Genomic DNA, 15,979 nt, shown 5'->3' on the forward strand with positions numbered 1-15,979 from the left:
TTTTCAGCTTTATGTTAAACATATTTTTCACTTACATAAAAAATGATAAACACTTTTTTTTTTCTTGTTTTTTTTTCTTGTTTTTTTGTTTTTTGTTTTTTTGTTTTTTCATCTTTTCAGTAAAACTCCAAGGTATGGAATTAATTGGTTTTTCACTTAGGCTGGTAATGCGGCTTAAGAAATAACGGATATAAAGGCTCAAAAGGGCTCACCAAGGGATAATAATATAAGGGATGGCTATCTAGCTAAAGTGGGTAAAGAAAGAAAGAATGCCTCAATCATATTCATGCATGCAAGTGAAAAATGCAGTTTCAAAAAGAATCAGAGCAAGTTCTATAGGACAACAATCAAGAGCAGAATCACACAAGAAAGAAAAACTGGCCTACAGATTAAGACCATGTCTACAGGCTCAAAAACCTCACAAGGGTATACCAAATCATGCAATCAGCAGCACAGTATCAAGCAGCAAGTAATGCAATCCAAGAATCAAGAACTAAGCCTAAGCATTTCTATCAAACCCTGTGATTTAAGTCTACTCCATGTAACACTCAATAATAACCAGAAAGAAAAGGAAAATCTACCTATGAAAATCAAAGACTGAAATAAAGAAAGGAAAAGAAAAATGCAAATAACAGAAAGAAAAGAAAAAGAGGGAAGAAGACTCCCTGAACTCCCTAAGGAGGATAAGTAGCATCAATGAGCAGAGCCTCTGTCTCCACAGGTTGCTTCTGGGGTCCTTCATTAACAACTTTGAGGTGATGGCAAATCATTGTGCAAGTCTTCCCCATCTGCTTATCACGCAACTTTGGGGGCTTTCTTTTCTGTGTGTATTTCTTCTTCTCTTGATCCTTTCTTCCAACCTTATGCAAACTTTTCTGCATACTAAAAATAGAGGAAGAACTTTTTGGTACCCATTTCATCTTGGGTCCATGAGAGTTAGGATCAAAATCATTACCAGAATGGGGAGTCTTGCATAACTTCGCATTTAGTACACATTCAGAATTAACATTAATAGGCAAGTCATAATCCACAGGTAATGCACAATCACTAATCAATTCAAAATCAACCTTATCAGCCACATCATGAATCACTTTTATGCATGAAACTGAATGATCAACCTGAACCTTAGAATGCTTCATGGAATCAAATATACTAAAATGTAAAATGCTATCACCAAATTCCATGGATAGAGTACCAGAATGAACATCTATCTTTGTTCTAGCTGTTCTCATGAAAGGCCTACCAAGTATAATTGGTGATCTATTAGTAGCAGTCTCACTCTCCATTTCTAAAATGTAGAAGTCAGCAGGAAAAATCAGATTATTAACTCTGACCAATACATCCTCAATCAAACCAGATGGGTGAATACTACTCCTGTTAGCTAATGTAACCACAATACTAGTAGCACGCAAAGGACCAAGTCCAAGAGACTTATATACAGATTCAGGCATGACATTAATGGAAGCCCCTAAGTCTAGCATGCAATCATGAAAAACAGAATTGCCAATTACACAAGGAATAGTAAATGTCCCTGGATCTTGACATTTTTTAGGCATAGGCTGGATGAGTGCTGATACATTCTGACTCAGGCTAACTTGCTCATCTCCTTTCAGTCTTCTCTTGTTGGTGCACAACTCCTTTAGAAACTTGGCATATCTCGCAATCTGCTGTATTGCATCCAGAAGAGGGATGTTCACCTCAACTTCTCGGAAGGTGTCAAGTATCTCTTTATCTCGAGCCTTTGCTGATTGCTTCTTGGACTGAGTGGCTCTCTGAGGGAAAGGCAGAGGGATATGGACATCAGATGTATCAGTGCTCTGCTTCTTGGAGCTAGTGTCACCTCCCTTAGATGACTCAACAACAGCTTGGTTTGGCTCCTCCATTTGCTTTCCAGACCGCAGAGCAATAGCACTCACATTTCCGCTTCCTTTTGGATTTGGAACTGTTTGGGATGGAAGGGAGCTGCTGGAAGATCGGGCCTGGTTCATTGATGTCGCCAATTGCCCGATCTGTGTCTGCAAATTCTGGATTGTGGATTCTTTCCTCTGTTGAAACTCCAGATTGTTGGTGGCCATCTGTTTCATTAAGTCCTCCAACGAAGGACCACTAACACTGTTTTGCTGCTGCACTAGTGGTTGTTGTTGTAACTGTTGAGGAGCAGGTTGCTGGAAGTTTTGTCTCTGCTGTGGAATGAACTGCTGCTTCTGTTGGTATGGAAAATTTTGTTGACTCTGCTGATATGGAACATTTTGCTGATTCTGGTTCCATTTGAGGTTGGGATGATTCTTCCAGCCAGGATTGTAAGTGTTGGAGAATGGATTACTCTGCTGCTGCTGGAACTGTGGTTTCCCAGGAAAGACTGCAGCTACTGACTGGTCTGCAGGAATGGAGCCCTCTTGTAGAGAAGGGCAAGCATCAGTGGAGTGAAAATGATCACTGCATATGCCACATGGATTGCCGAACTGTGGAACAGAAGTCTGGACTGTCTGGGTAACTGCCAACTGTCTCACCATGGTTGCCAATTCATCAAGTCTATTTTCAATTTGCTGATTGTCAGCACTTGATGCCACTGCTGAAGGCTGGGTCGGAGTTTCTTGCACCTGGTACACAACACTGCTATTGGCTCTCGTTCCAAACTGTTGAGCATTTGCAGCCATGTTTGAGATCAACGCCTTAGCTTCATTGGGTGTTTTGTTAACAAGAACTCCTCCACTGGCAGCATCAATCAGGTTCCTATCCATATGTAGCAATCCCTCATAGAAGTAGACAATCAGCAATTGCTCCGGAATCTGGTGATGTGGACAACTTGCACAAAGTCTTTTAAACCGCTCCCAATACTCATGCAAGTTTTCCTCATTTGCTTGTTTTATGCCACTTATCTCCTTTCTGATTGAAGTGGCTCTTGAGGACGGAAAAAACTTCTCCAAAAACAATCTGGCCATGTCATTCCAAGTTTCGATAGATGAAGGCTGAAGGTAGTACAGCCAATCCTTAGCTCCTCCATCGAGGGAAAAAGGAAAGGCTCTCAGTTTGACCTGCTCCTCATCAACTCCTTGCGGTTTCATTGTGTTGCAGACTACATGAAACTCTTTCAAATACTTATATGGATCTTCACCTGCAAGACCATGAAACTTGGGAAGCAAATGGATAAGACCAGACTTAAGTTTAAAACCAGTATCAAGATAACGAATGCAAAAAGACTGATACTTAACATCAGGTGCAGTCAATTGCCTTAAGCTTCTATTATCCATGTTTTTTTTTATTGTGACCAAAACTTCCTAAATTATAACAAAACTTCCTAAATTATAAAAAAAATAAAAAAAAATAAAGAATTAGGAAAAATAAAATAAAAATAAAAAACAAATAAAAATAAAAATAAAATAAAATAAAAGGAAAGAAAGAGCAAAAAGAACCAAAATAAAAATAACAATAAAAATAAATTAAATTAAATTAAAATAAAATAAATAAAATGAAAAAATAAAAATAAAAGGAAACTAAACCTAACAAAATCTAATCTAACTAATCAAAATCTAACAAAATCTAATCTACTGTTAATATTCACTAATTAGAATAAAAAAATATATAGAAACAGAAACAGAAAAAGAAAAATCAAAATGAAAATTGAAGAATTTTTTTTTTTTTTTTTAGAAAAAGAAACGAAAATTAAAGAAGAAGAAGATGATCAAGAATCAGAAAACGATTTAGACCGATGCAATTTCTCCGGCAACGGCGCCAAATTTGACACAAGCTGTCGAACTCGCGCAAATTAAAAATTAATTCTTTAGGGTTCAGAAAATTTGCAGTAAAGTGGAAACCCTAAGTCGTCTCTCAAGGAAATTGTTTTGGTTAAAATCGCTTATGAGAACAGAAAATTAAAAGGGGGGTTTTGGATTTTGATTCAATAATTAAAAAGGCAGAATATAAATTTGGAATAAAAATTCGTAATTAAAAATAACCAACCTAAGGTTTGGGTTCCATGGACGTCTTTCCTCGGATAAGAAGATATCAGAATCGTGATTGATTTGTCAATCGGATCAGAATCCTTATTTCCAATTGACAACCCTCTCTAAGCGATCGCTTAGCATTTGATCAAAGACGATGTTTCTACTCATACAATCGCAGAGTATCAGCCCGCTTGATTTAAGGTCATAGGGTCAATCAACCTAATCATCAAATCTGATGATTAATCCCTTTCCATAATCGCAATCGCGAACCTCAGATTGAATATCCACGATCGCACGATATCAATCTGAGTTGGGAAGGGAAACAAAACTGATTTGAAATAAACGCAGATCCTCAAGAGTAATCCATGGAATCCATTACCCTTAGGTTGATTAAAAGGTTCTTAGCCTCGCATGGCTAAGGTAAACATGATTGAAATAAAAAGAAGAAGAAGAAGAAAAAGATGAAGAACGCTTCAGAGAAAATACTTTGATCCTCAATTTTGAAAATTACAGAATGCATCCAATGTTTCCTACTCTGCCGTCATATACCTTTACTCAAAGCGGCTTAGGGTTCAGTTCTGACCGGCCCATATGTCTAAAATACGGAATAAAATAAATAAAATAAAATAAAACTTCAGCAAAACGTGTCCGACTTGGCGCAAGAAGTAGACTAGCTTGCAATCCGAATTGGGCTTCGAGCTCTTCATAAGAATTGTATTCCTCTGTGTTATCTGAAAAACCCAACAAGAACAGAGTCAATCCGACAACTGTGGACCAAGATATGGCCAAAATACAGAAGTAACGTAAAGCTGAAAAATTCTGACGAAAATAAATTAAACCCAATCAAAAACTAAAAATGTAAATAAACTCAAAACATCATTATTTTATTCAAATAAATTCTAAAAATACTAATCAAGAGTAACAAATAAGTGTAATAAAATATGAGTTATCAGCTTCACGGTATAAATATGTACCACGAAGTATTCCAAAAGATTATAAGAAAAATATGATAACTCCTAGGAAAATGTCTAGGTTCAGAATATTAAGTTTGGTGGAAAAATGATTAGTGAAACTATTAGAACTAATACTATTGATTAGTGGGGACACTAATATAAATAGTCACTTACACTCAACCCTAGGTCAATTTTTCTGATCCCAAGGTTGATTCCATGGCTGCCACCTTCTTCCTCCATGAGAGCTTGAGCCTTGTGCATGGAACTTGATCATGAACCCACCTTTCTTCCTATTTCTCCACTTCTATACCATTAAACCTTGTAAAACTTGAGTTTTGTGAGGTAAAGGCTAGGTCTTGAGACTTTTTAGTTTCTGTATTCCATGAGTAAGGGCTGACTTTGGTTGTTCTTAGTGTGTGAGCCTTGGAGACCCTCTAGAAAGCTCTAAGAACCAGCCTTTGTGAGGAAAGAACCTACATTAGAGTGAGATTTTCGTGCACCACTAAGTCAGTGCTTGGAGCACCTCCAAAGTCCTCAAAGTTTCACCATTTTTTTGATTTCAAAGGTCCCTAGGTAACTACAAGTCATTTCCTTTGTAGTTTCTTGAAAATGAGTTAGTTTGTGAAGTTAAGTGTGGAATTATTAATGATACTTGTAAAATATGGTACCATGATGTTTAAACATGTAAGTTGAACTGCTGTTTTGATAAAAATTGAACCTTGGACCCTTGGAAACCATTGAACCCACAGATTATGCAGAAAATTTTGTAGATTTCGTGTTCTGTCCGCGTGGTAATCGATTACCCTATTCACGGTAATCAGTTACCGTGTGGAGTAATCGATTACCCCATGTTAGAATGACCAGAAACCAGTTCTGATGCGTGGAAAAGTCCCCATTTGGGTATGATACCTTAAGGAGTCAGTGTTACTGCTGAGAAATATTAATATCAATACTAGTGAGGGTTAATGTGCGATAGTTATGATTTTGAAAGGATGTAAGGCACTAATCAAAAGAGAAAACATTGCTCAATGGATATGAAATTTGGGATTTCTGAATATTAATTATGTGTTAATACAAATCAGATTGCAATTGTCGGATTGTGTGACTGTGGGTGTGTCTGTGTATACCGAGCCTTTGGATATGGATTTTGGCACTACAGTTAAGCTTTTGTGTCCTCAATTTTATCCACTGATGGTTCCACCATATCTCATGGAGGGATGGTTTATATGCATGATATGTTTTCTGAAATTATGTGAAGAATATTAATATGCTATTGAACTGTTATATGAGTGTTAATGCCATATGTTATGTATGTGGGGTGTTCCACCTAGACGATAATCCCTGAGTATGTGGAAACATACAAGATGGTAACTCCGTGGGTGAGGTACAAGAGAGGAGCCATGTACTGTGGGTTGTAGACGTACGTAATTCCTACCTTTTATTCTCTGGCAAGTAGCTAGGATGCATACACACATAACATAGACATATGCTGCATTGCATGGATATTTTCCATTATACTGTTATTATCTTTTCAAACTTATATTGCATATGTAGGTGAGCTTGGGGTGGAGAGATCCTTGAGGACCTCTTGTCTTACTGAGATTTCTTTTAGAGATCTCACCCCGTGTGGGGCACATTTTCAGGTACAGGTGCTTCCGGGGTTGAGACCTCTAGCAGTAGGAGGCTGGAGTTGAGTTGGGATGATGCATGCACCTTGCCATATTATCATGATTTATTTCTTGCTATTATGCTTTATGGCCATTGTATTTGAGACATGACTTGCTGTTTATGTTGATTTATTTGGTGAGCATGAGGGTTGTCCATGCCACGTGTTATTGTATCAGGACATGTCTGATCTACGTGTTGTAGTTCCATGACTTGATACATTATCTATATTATGAGGTTATTCGGTGTAGTTATTTATTGCAATTTATATACAGGCGATTTTTGAAAAAGAATAAGTAAATCCACTTGGTTAATATGATAAGTTTCATAATTGGAAAAATTTAGCTTCTGCATATATTGAGCTGCACTTATTACCATTTATATATTTCATACACCGGGTGCACACGACGTGTTACATATATCAGGTACAAGACAAGTATATAGTGGGACTTGATCCCTAGATAGTTCAATTTACAACCGTTATGCTGTCCGTAAAACTATATGTGAAATAATACTAGATATTATTTTTGGATAGATATTGGATCATTACTTATGGTCAAGGGTTGTCAAGTATGGAGTCTGTGCAGGTATAGGACTATACAGATCATAAATAGAAAAATAAGTTATGTTTACATAAAGTAAACATAAAGCTAAAAGTTAAGTCACATAATTAAAGAGAACTATCATGATACTTTATATTGAGTCTTTCGCTACTTTTAATTAAGTATGCAGCCTATTATTACCATTTAGCATGCTAACAAATCGGCTCGACACAAGGCGTTACAGGACTCCAGAGTGGCAAATTTGTTTTCCCCTCTGGAGCATTATTGGTGACTTCCCTTTTTTCTTTTATCTTTTAATTTCAATCTTTACATTGATTTTATTTGACTTCTCTGTTGTTACATATAGAGAGAATATTATGAATTGTACCCCTTATTATCATTCAATGATAATGAATATTTGGGTTGACTATGATAAAGGTCCATAGTTTTTCTCCTATATTGAGTTTCCTTCGTTAAAAGTCTTGTGTGCTAATTTATTGTTGCTGATGTCCTTGATATTATTTATAAGTTGTTTACTTCAATTTGCACTTGATTTACTTGTTTGGCCCCTAACAAAATCAGAGCTAATGGGTGATTGGCCTATGTGTACCGAGTATTTGGATATGATGATTGGTGTTTGGGTTTGTAAGGCTTCCAAACCCGTGTTATGGAACCAAGACATGCCCACTCTTGGTTGATAACCCCATCGATACTCGAACAAGCTTCCACTTGAGCGAGAGTTGTTACTTGTAGGACACACACTTAAGGGGAGATTGTTGAGAATTCAAGTGTGAATTATAAAAAGCCCCGCATTGGGAATAATGGGCTAAGTATGGTACAAATAAGTGAAAGGATCCACTTGATTATATATTGACGCATCTTTTCATCTCTGATGAATTTCTCAACAGCATCTCTAAGATCCCAACACTTGTCTGTAGTGTGCCCATGTTCATTGTGAAATGTACAAAATTTGGATTGATCCAAACCTCCTTTGTTGAACACAGGCCGAGGTCGCTCTACTTTCTTCATCTCAGTCATAGCTACCTTCCTCCAGATTTGAGACCGCAATACATTTAGGGGAGTATATCTCTTATACCTCCCTATCCGGAATCTATCATCCAGGATCCTTCCTTAGAAATTTTAATTTTTATTCCCTGGCCGTTTTCTTTCCTTAGGAGTTGGACATTTCATTTTCAAATTTAGATTTTAACTCTCCTTGCTCGAAGCATTTACTATTTTCATTTGCTCAAGCTCCAAGTACTTCTTTGATCGAGCTCTAAAATCATCTAGTGTTCTCACTGGATCTTTATATATTGACTTTGCTAGCCAATATGAACCATCCAAGCCCACTACAATCAATTGCACATACATATTTTGTTGTAATCTTGAGACTTGTAATGCTGCATCCTTAAAACGATCCAAATTTTTCTAGAGAGTTTTTCCAGATTGCTGCCAGATTTTGCCAAACGCAAACTCGGATTTCAGATGCTTCTTGCTTGTTCCAAAGTTCAATAAAATCTTCTTTTCAAAATCTTCAAAAGATCTAATCGAATTTGCAAGCAGAGTGAGAACCATGTCTACGATGCTCCAGTCAAAGTTGTATCAAATATCCGGGAAATGATGGGCTCATCAATTCCTCTTATATACATATCAGTATCAAACATATCTATATGAACTTGTGGATCCTGGCTTCCATCGTATTTCAGAAACTATGTCGAGTCAAACTCCTCTGGGAACGGAGCACTAACAATCTCATTAGTAAAAGGATTATTATTATATTATCCTCTACGATATTTCCTCCTTCTATATGCACCAACTTCAGCATGACCTTAAGACAGATCTCGGTTATATTGAAACTGAATATCCCGGTTGTGGTGCATCTCACCTTGGTTGTGCTCTATATTCTTTCCTATTCCAGCATTCAGGTTATGAGCTATCGTATTTACATTGTGATCATTTTCATCCAGGCCACGATCTTCATTAACTTCAATCCGGACCTGATTATTAGCAATTGAATTTCGGCCAGTGTTAACTACACCTTGTCCTTCTTTAACTCCAACCCTTCGAATTTGATTATCCAGGTTATGATCCATTAACCCGGACTTGATTATCTTAATTATGGTCCGCATTAACCCTGACTTGATTATTTGTACCATTGGCATTCCTGGGCTCATTAGCATTTTCACTATGATGATCCTCCTTATGCCTTTCAGTTCTTTTATTTTCTTCATCTCAGACCTGGCCTCCAGCATGTTCTAGATATCTGAATTGCATTAGACGCTCTTCCAGCTCATGCATTTTTCGAATATCCTCTTGCCTTTGGATATTATTATTACGCTCCATCTCCTCCTGCATCCTTCAAACATCTTCCTGCCTCTAAAGATTGCTACGATGTTCCATCTCCTCCATCCACCTTAACATCGCATTGAAAGCGGTCTGTGTAAGGTGAGCTTCTGGATCTGCAGGTTAATGTTGGAGAGGCACTGTTTGATTTTGAGGATTACTTGTCGGAGTCGGCGTAGAGGCTGTGCCCGAGACATCTTCGCTTACATGAATTGCATCATAATCTGGTGCCGCCTCATGTTCAGGTTGATTTACCTCCTCCAAAACAGGATTCGACGATAGATTTGGATGTGGCGGCAATTGGCTACTACTCCTTGTGTGAACCACCATTCTTGATCGTGGGAGTAACAATTTATACGTTCCCCACAGACAACACCAATGTTCTGTCCCGAAGATAGAGATGTCTAGCCCAATGGGCTAGTGAATTTCTTTTGGATCTAGATACTCTCTCTATGGTATCTATGAATTAGATACCCTTGAATTTAGCGGATCACTGTGCACAAAAGATTAAAGAACATCTTTCACCAAAGGGGTGATATGTGTGCACAGTGACAACATAACAGTAAAAAGAGGAAGAATAATCATACCTGTAGGCTTTATCTCTTATTTAAAGAGATAAAGCCTACAGGTCGAAAATGACAAATTCAATAATCATATAAAAAACATTGTGTGTGAAACAATGTACAAGACAAAAAATATTACAATACAATTTACATTATCCTTTCCAAAACACTTGCGTCCTAAACAGAAGAGAATATCGCAAAATTCTTAATAATAACATAAAAAACCACTACGTAACTCAACTGTATTTATAGTCAAACACACTCTAAGTTTGCATATTTTACTCTTTGTAAATTGTATTGTAATATTTTTTATCTTGTAAAATATTCAAACTTAGAGTGTGTTTGACTAAACAGAAAACATATCCATCCTTTTTTTTTTTTTTATTAGGATACTGACGGAAACTTAACAAAACATATAAACACTCACACATAAAAACAATTCACTGCCAATCCACCATATTGTGTGTCTATTAAATTAGGGAATTTAGTGGAAGGAGACAAATGGCATGAATACATTGGGTTAAGAAACACCCAAATAAGAGAAATTTGTTAAAATTATAAATATGTAGCACGTTAATTGTGTATCACTAAATATGTAGCACGTTAATTATGTAAACTATTATAATTTCTTTAATGGTATTTTAATGCTACAATTAAAGCTATACACATTTTTAATTGTATAAAGGAAGATGAATAGTTACACACTTTATAAATAGTTACACACAATGATCATGTATCCAAGTATTAATCCAAAAAAATATAAATCATGTATGCAAGTTGGTCACGCAGGGAAAAGAGAGAGAAAAACGATTGTTCTTTCTCTTCTATAAGCAATAGACCACACATTGCGTATCTTGTTTTTGTTTTCTTAGGCGTCTCTTTTCCCTCATTGACAATCTAATTTTTTTATATACCATATAATACATAGCTAAAAAAGTTTTTACAAATAATCGTAATAATTTAATAATTAAAATATTTAGCTGATTACCAAAAATGCCGTGCGTAATCGAAAGTGTGGAAACCAATCAAATCGCAATTCAAGAAGAACCCTTACTTCACGCGGTGGAAACGCTTCCTCAAGAAAGTGGTTTATAACCTTGGTGACCTTATGAGCGAAGATCTATAATGAAATAGAGGCCATATGTAATACATGCAGAAACCATGGTAAAATTTGTTGTGAACCTTCGAAGGCAAGAACGTGGGCATGCACCGGAACCTTTCTTTTATTTCTAGAATCACTAGTTGGTCGAGGTGGTTGAAGGAGGAAAAACCGAAAAAGGTGAAAGATTGGAGTTATTTAAAAAAAAAAAAAAATATTAGCGTGATGGTATTATAGGAGGGTGTTGCATAGGAATATAAATCTTTGAGTAATGGAAATCCAAGATACTAATACTAATACACCTTCCATACTAATACTAATACTTTTTGAGAGATGTTTAAACAATTATATTATTTTATTTTTAGTTAATTGCTGTAAATAGTATTATATATTAACAACACAGCATTAGCAACTAAATTAACACAAATCCAACTTAAAGATAATAAAGATTTTTCCAACTTAACCGGACAAACCGAGAGGAAAATCTCATAGACAACTAACCTCATCAAAGCCTTTCTTCTTGGTGAGTGGAACACCAAGCTCTCCCATACACTCAGGACATTTTTAAATTCAGCAAAGGTGAAGTTTCAAGTAGACTAACTGGTTGACCCAAAGCGCTGTATGCAATTTCAGAAATAGCACTAGCAGAAAGGGCTCCAACTGGTTTATTGTATACTCTTGAAAACAGCTATCAGAAGATGAGTCCTCCTCAGAATCATAAGAAAACAGAATAAGCTAATTACCATATAAATTTCCGACAGTTCCATCATATTCATGGGAAGGTCTGCATTGTCAGTGGAAGAGCTATATATCACGATTTGTCACTGAATGAACAGAACATTTAAGTGGGTTCAACCCCGTCAAAAAAGAGCTTTCAACCACAGCATATGGAGTGTAAGGCTTAACAGATTCAAGAGTACCAGAAAACATTTAGATTGACTCAAGCTCCTTCTTGTGACTATTCCAAGCGAACCAGAGTATGTTGCAGGCCAAGGCATATGGAATGTTGTACTAATTTCAGTAAATTACCTTTGCTTCTAGCCTTAAACTTAGAAATGAGAGTATTTTCCTTGAATACATATTTGTCAGGTAAACTCTGAATATTGCGAAAAACTTGTCCAAAAGCATCAACTATAAAACCTGTCATTGATAACCATTCGCAAAGAGCTTTCTGAGCAGCATACAAGAATTCTAGATTTTTCCCTTGAAAATGTTCCACGAGACACTGGCAAAAACACCATTTGAAGGAAAATCATAGTCAAAATTAGACAGCAAGAGCATGATGAACAATTTGCTTGCCACTGCAAAATGAGTTGTAACTTGAAAGAGCTTTTACAATTGCAGGAGGTGTTAATATTTTAATTGCAAAACATTTGAAGCTGCTGCATTTGGTAAACATTTAAAAGGTCTACATCAGCAATTACAAAACAGTTGAACTATCTTGAAAAAGTGAAACCAGATTTCTACCACTTTGCCCATTAATCAATTGTCTATCTTGCACCAACTGATTGTCGAATATGCCAATGCAGCTGGGAAAAACAGAGTGAGTTAATAGACACTACAGAAGATATCTGAAGGACCCTAACCCTGAGAGCAATCATAGAATGTTGGTGAAGAATGAAAGGAGGCCTATATATCAAAACTTTATCCCCATCACCAATAGGCCTACCAAATGTGTCTCCTATCTGTAGATCTTACTTTTTTATATGCAAGCACTTATTTGTCCCTTCTCTAATAAGTGTAGCTTACAACAATAATGCAATTTTTCCTTATTATACCTTCACATACTCAGAAACCTACAAACTTTCTGCAATTTGACATGGTATACAAATTTTTTCATTACAGTCAAACACTTAACCGTAGCACCTCCACGAGTTAAATAGTGGATTGCATGTTCCTTAAGGTCGTGATGCTGGAAAAAAGACAAAAAAAAACAAGGAGAGAGAAAAAGAGAAGAGGCTGTCATAGCATCATAGGATTAAAATAAAAACATGTAAAATGAATATAATTATTTAGCCTTGTTTGGGAATTCATATTGGTGACAAGTTAATGATGCCAAACCTGCTTAGTATTTCAAGAATAATTTTCTGTTGTTGTCTAGCATATGATAGACCAACACTGATATTTTTCCTGACTAAAACCAAAACTAACCTATTTTGAATTGGTATATACAAATTTTTTGTTTCCATATTAATCTTGATCATCTGGGGCTCAAATCTCTGATATAAATTTTGCAGTTGTTTCGATTGTCTGGCATGTGAATATCCTAAGCTATTATAAGGAAATGTACTATATATTGATCAATTTACACACAAAACAAAAGTATTGCATCAATTTAAATTGTCTTTTCATCTAGGCTTTTAGTTCGAACTTCTCTTCTTTGATCTACAGTTCTCCTTCAATCTCTTCCCTCCTTTAAATTTTCCTTTAGGCTTTGTCTGGGAGTTTGGAGGGGAGGGGAAGGAAGGGGATCCAAATGGGAGGGAGGGGAAGGAAGGGGAGGAAATTGAAGGATATTCCCTTCCCTTGTTTGAGAGTTAAAAAAATGGTAAAGGAGGATTAAGGAGGGTTAATGAGATATTTTTACTATTTTACCCTTTTTTTTAAATTAATATAATTATTATATTTTATAAATTAAATTAAATTAAAAATTTCTAACAAAATTATTTATGTACTTTTCACAACACAAAAAAATCATATTTTCGATGAAATTTTTATGTTGCAAATGATGAAAATTTCATCACAAAATTATTTTTTTCGTCAGAATATTTTTCGTTGAAAAGCGACGGAATTTTTCAACTAATGAAAATTTTTACAAAAATAAATTTTCTATCGAAATTTTTGAAGAAATTTATTTTCTATCAAATGTTTTAAACGAAAAAAAAATTCTGTCAAAAATTTTGACGAAACGTTTTCCGTTCAAAATTTCGATGGAAATGTGTTCTGACGAAAATTTCGACAGAAATTGTTTTGTTAGAAATTTTAAGGAAAATGTTTCATTCGAAACTTTCGACGAAATTTAGATTCTGTAAAGAATTTTGACAGAATATTTTTCTTGTCAAAATATTTTTCGTCAAAAATTTTTACGAAAATATTTTTTGTTGAAATTTTTTGACATAAATGCGTTCCGTTGAAAAATTTGATTGAAATGTTTTTTTATCAAAAAACTTGACGGAAATATTTTTCGTCGAAAATTTTTTAAGGAAATGTGTTTCGTTAAAAATTTTGACATTTTTTTGCCAAAATGTTTAACGAAAATATTTTCGTCGAAAACTTTAGGGGGAATTTAAATTCGATTAAAAATTTTGATGAAATATTTTTTGTCAACAATTTTCGATAGAAATGTGTTTCGTTGAAATTTTTCGTCAAAATTTTTGATGAATATGTTTTTTTGTGAAATATTTTGGCAAAATTTAGATTTCGTAAAGAATTTTGAAAAAAAAAATATTCCTCACATTTTTTTACAGAAATAGTTTTTGTAAAAAAATTTGACGTAATTGTTTCACGTCGAAACTTTTCGATGTAAATGTGTTTCATCAAAATTTTGGACGGAAATATTTTTGTTAAAAGTTTCGACGCAATTTAGGTTCTATCAATAATTTTGATTGATTTTTTTTTTCGTACAAAATTTATGTTAGTGATTGTGGCAAAATCTGGTTCCGTCTCTAATTTTGTCTTTAGGTTTGACGGAAATTTTTTGATGTATATGATTTTCGTAAAAAATTTCATCACTATTTTTGACGAAATATTTTTCGTCAATAAATTTTGTCGGTATTTGAGACTTTTCTAACAATATCGTGTTTAAAAATGATTCACAATTATGTAGTTTTAACATTTTAATGTTAAAGGTAGATAAGTAATTTTTAATATTTTTCCCCTCAAATCCTCTAAATTGGGGGAACTTTAATTTTAAGAAGAAGGAGGATTTTGGAGGGTTTAGAAAAAATCCTCAAACTCTTCCCCTCCTCAAATTCTGGGTATATAGAATCATTGCCTGTTCTTTGTCACCTTTGGTTTTTGTCTATTGTCTGTTTTCTCCAAATATGGTTAAGATTGAGGAGTTAGATTTTGATTTGGATTAAGTTAGTATTGGGCTTGAAATCTGCAAACGCTTTGTTACCCAAGAAGATCTAGTGGAGCAAGCTACGGAGTATAAGTGAGGAAGGTGAGAGTAGCTGTTATATGAGTTCCTCTGGTGACTGGTGAGGTTGTTTGTTTATAAGTATGGTGCCTTCTATAGAAGATAGGCCTTAAGGTAGGATCCATATTCTTCTGGAGGAGGCACAATTACTTCTTCCTCCATGACATTCTTGTCATATGCATGTTCTTCAGCTTCTAGGGGTTTCAGAGCCCCCTGTAAAAGTCGTCAAGGCTCATCAGCGCTTGCCATGACTGAAGAAATGAGGAGGGAAATCCAGTGTAATCCCAATGTACCAATGTGATACAAGAGCAAGAGATCAATGCCTATTTTTATCAACTGGGTTTAAATACTGACCCAGTTTTAATACTGACCCATTTTTAATAATGACTTGACTTGATTTCCAGTGTAATCCCAATGTTCCAATGATTTATTTATTAGACCTGATTTGTTTTAATAATGATTCATTGACTCAAAGCTTGACCCACACCTATTATGGGAAAAAAAAGAAAAAAAATCACAATTACGTTAAAAGAAAAGTTTTAACGTAAAACAATTATGACAAATTTTTTTACGGAAAATATTTCAATCAAAATTTTTCGCAAAATTTTTTGACGAAAGCTATTTTCAACGAAATTTGTGACTAAAAACATTTCTGTAAAAAAAATGGACTGGAATTTTTTTTTACAGAATCTAAATTTCGTCAAAATATTTCACAAAAAAACTATTCAT

At 35.1% G+C, this 15,979-nt stretch overlaps 1 protein-coding gene across 1 annotated transcript; it reads right to left on the reverse strand.

Moving 5' to 3' along the window:
• Positions 1 to 674: 674 nt before the first annotated feature.
• LOC133296231 (uncharacterized) lies at positions 675 to 3,251 on the reverse strand. The gene is made up of 3 exons (XM_061495178.1): positions 1,980 to 3,251; positions 1,586 to 1,886; positions 675 to 1,474 (listed from the first exon to the last, which is right to left on the reverse strand). Exons 1-3 carry the CDS (start codon positions 3,249 to 3,251, stop codon positions 675 to 677), a joined length of 2,373 nt encoding a protein of 790 aa, XP_061351162.1.
• Positions 3,252 to 15,979: the final 12,728 nt, after the last annotated feature.

Source organism: Gastrolobium bilobum, unplaced genomic scaffold (assembly GCF_033153095.1).
Source record: "Gastrolobium bilobum isolate Gb01-03AN ecotype WA unplaced genomic scaffold, APGP_CSIRO_Gbil_v1 utg8534, whole genome shotgun sequence".
Taxonomy (NCBI): Eukaryota; Viridiplantae; Streptophyta; class Magnoliopsida; order Fabales; family Fabaceae; genus Gastrolobium; species Gastrolobium bilobum.

Bases quoted from the DNA above. Each gene is read 5' to 3' on its own strand.
- LOC133296231 (XM_061495178.1), bottom strand. From the start codon at position 3,251: ATGGATAATAGAAGCTTAAGGCAATTGACTGCACCTGATGTTAAGTAT. The intron at 1,887-1,979 runs GCCCGATCTTCC...CGGTCTGGAAAG, and splicing joins TGGCGACATCAATGAACCAG to CAAATGGAGGAGCCAAACCA. The intron at 1,475-1,585 runs GTCAGAATGTAT...ATTGCATGCTAG, and splicing joins AGATGAGCAAGTTAGCCTGA to ACTTAGGGGCTTCCATTAAT.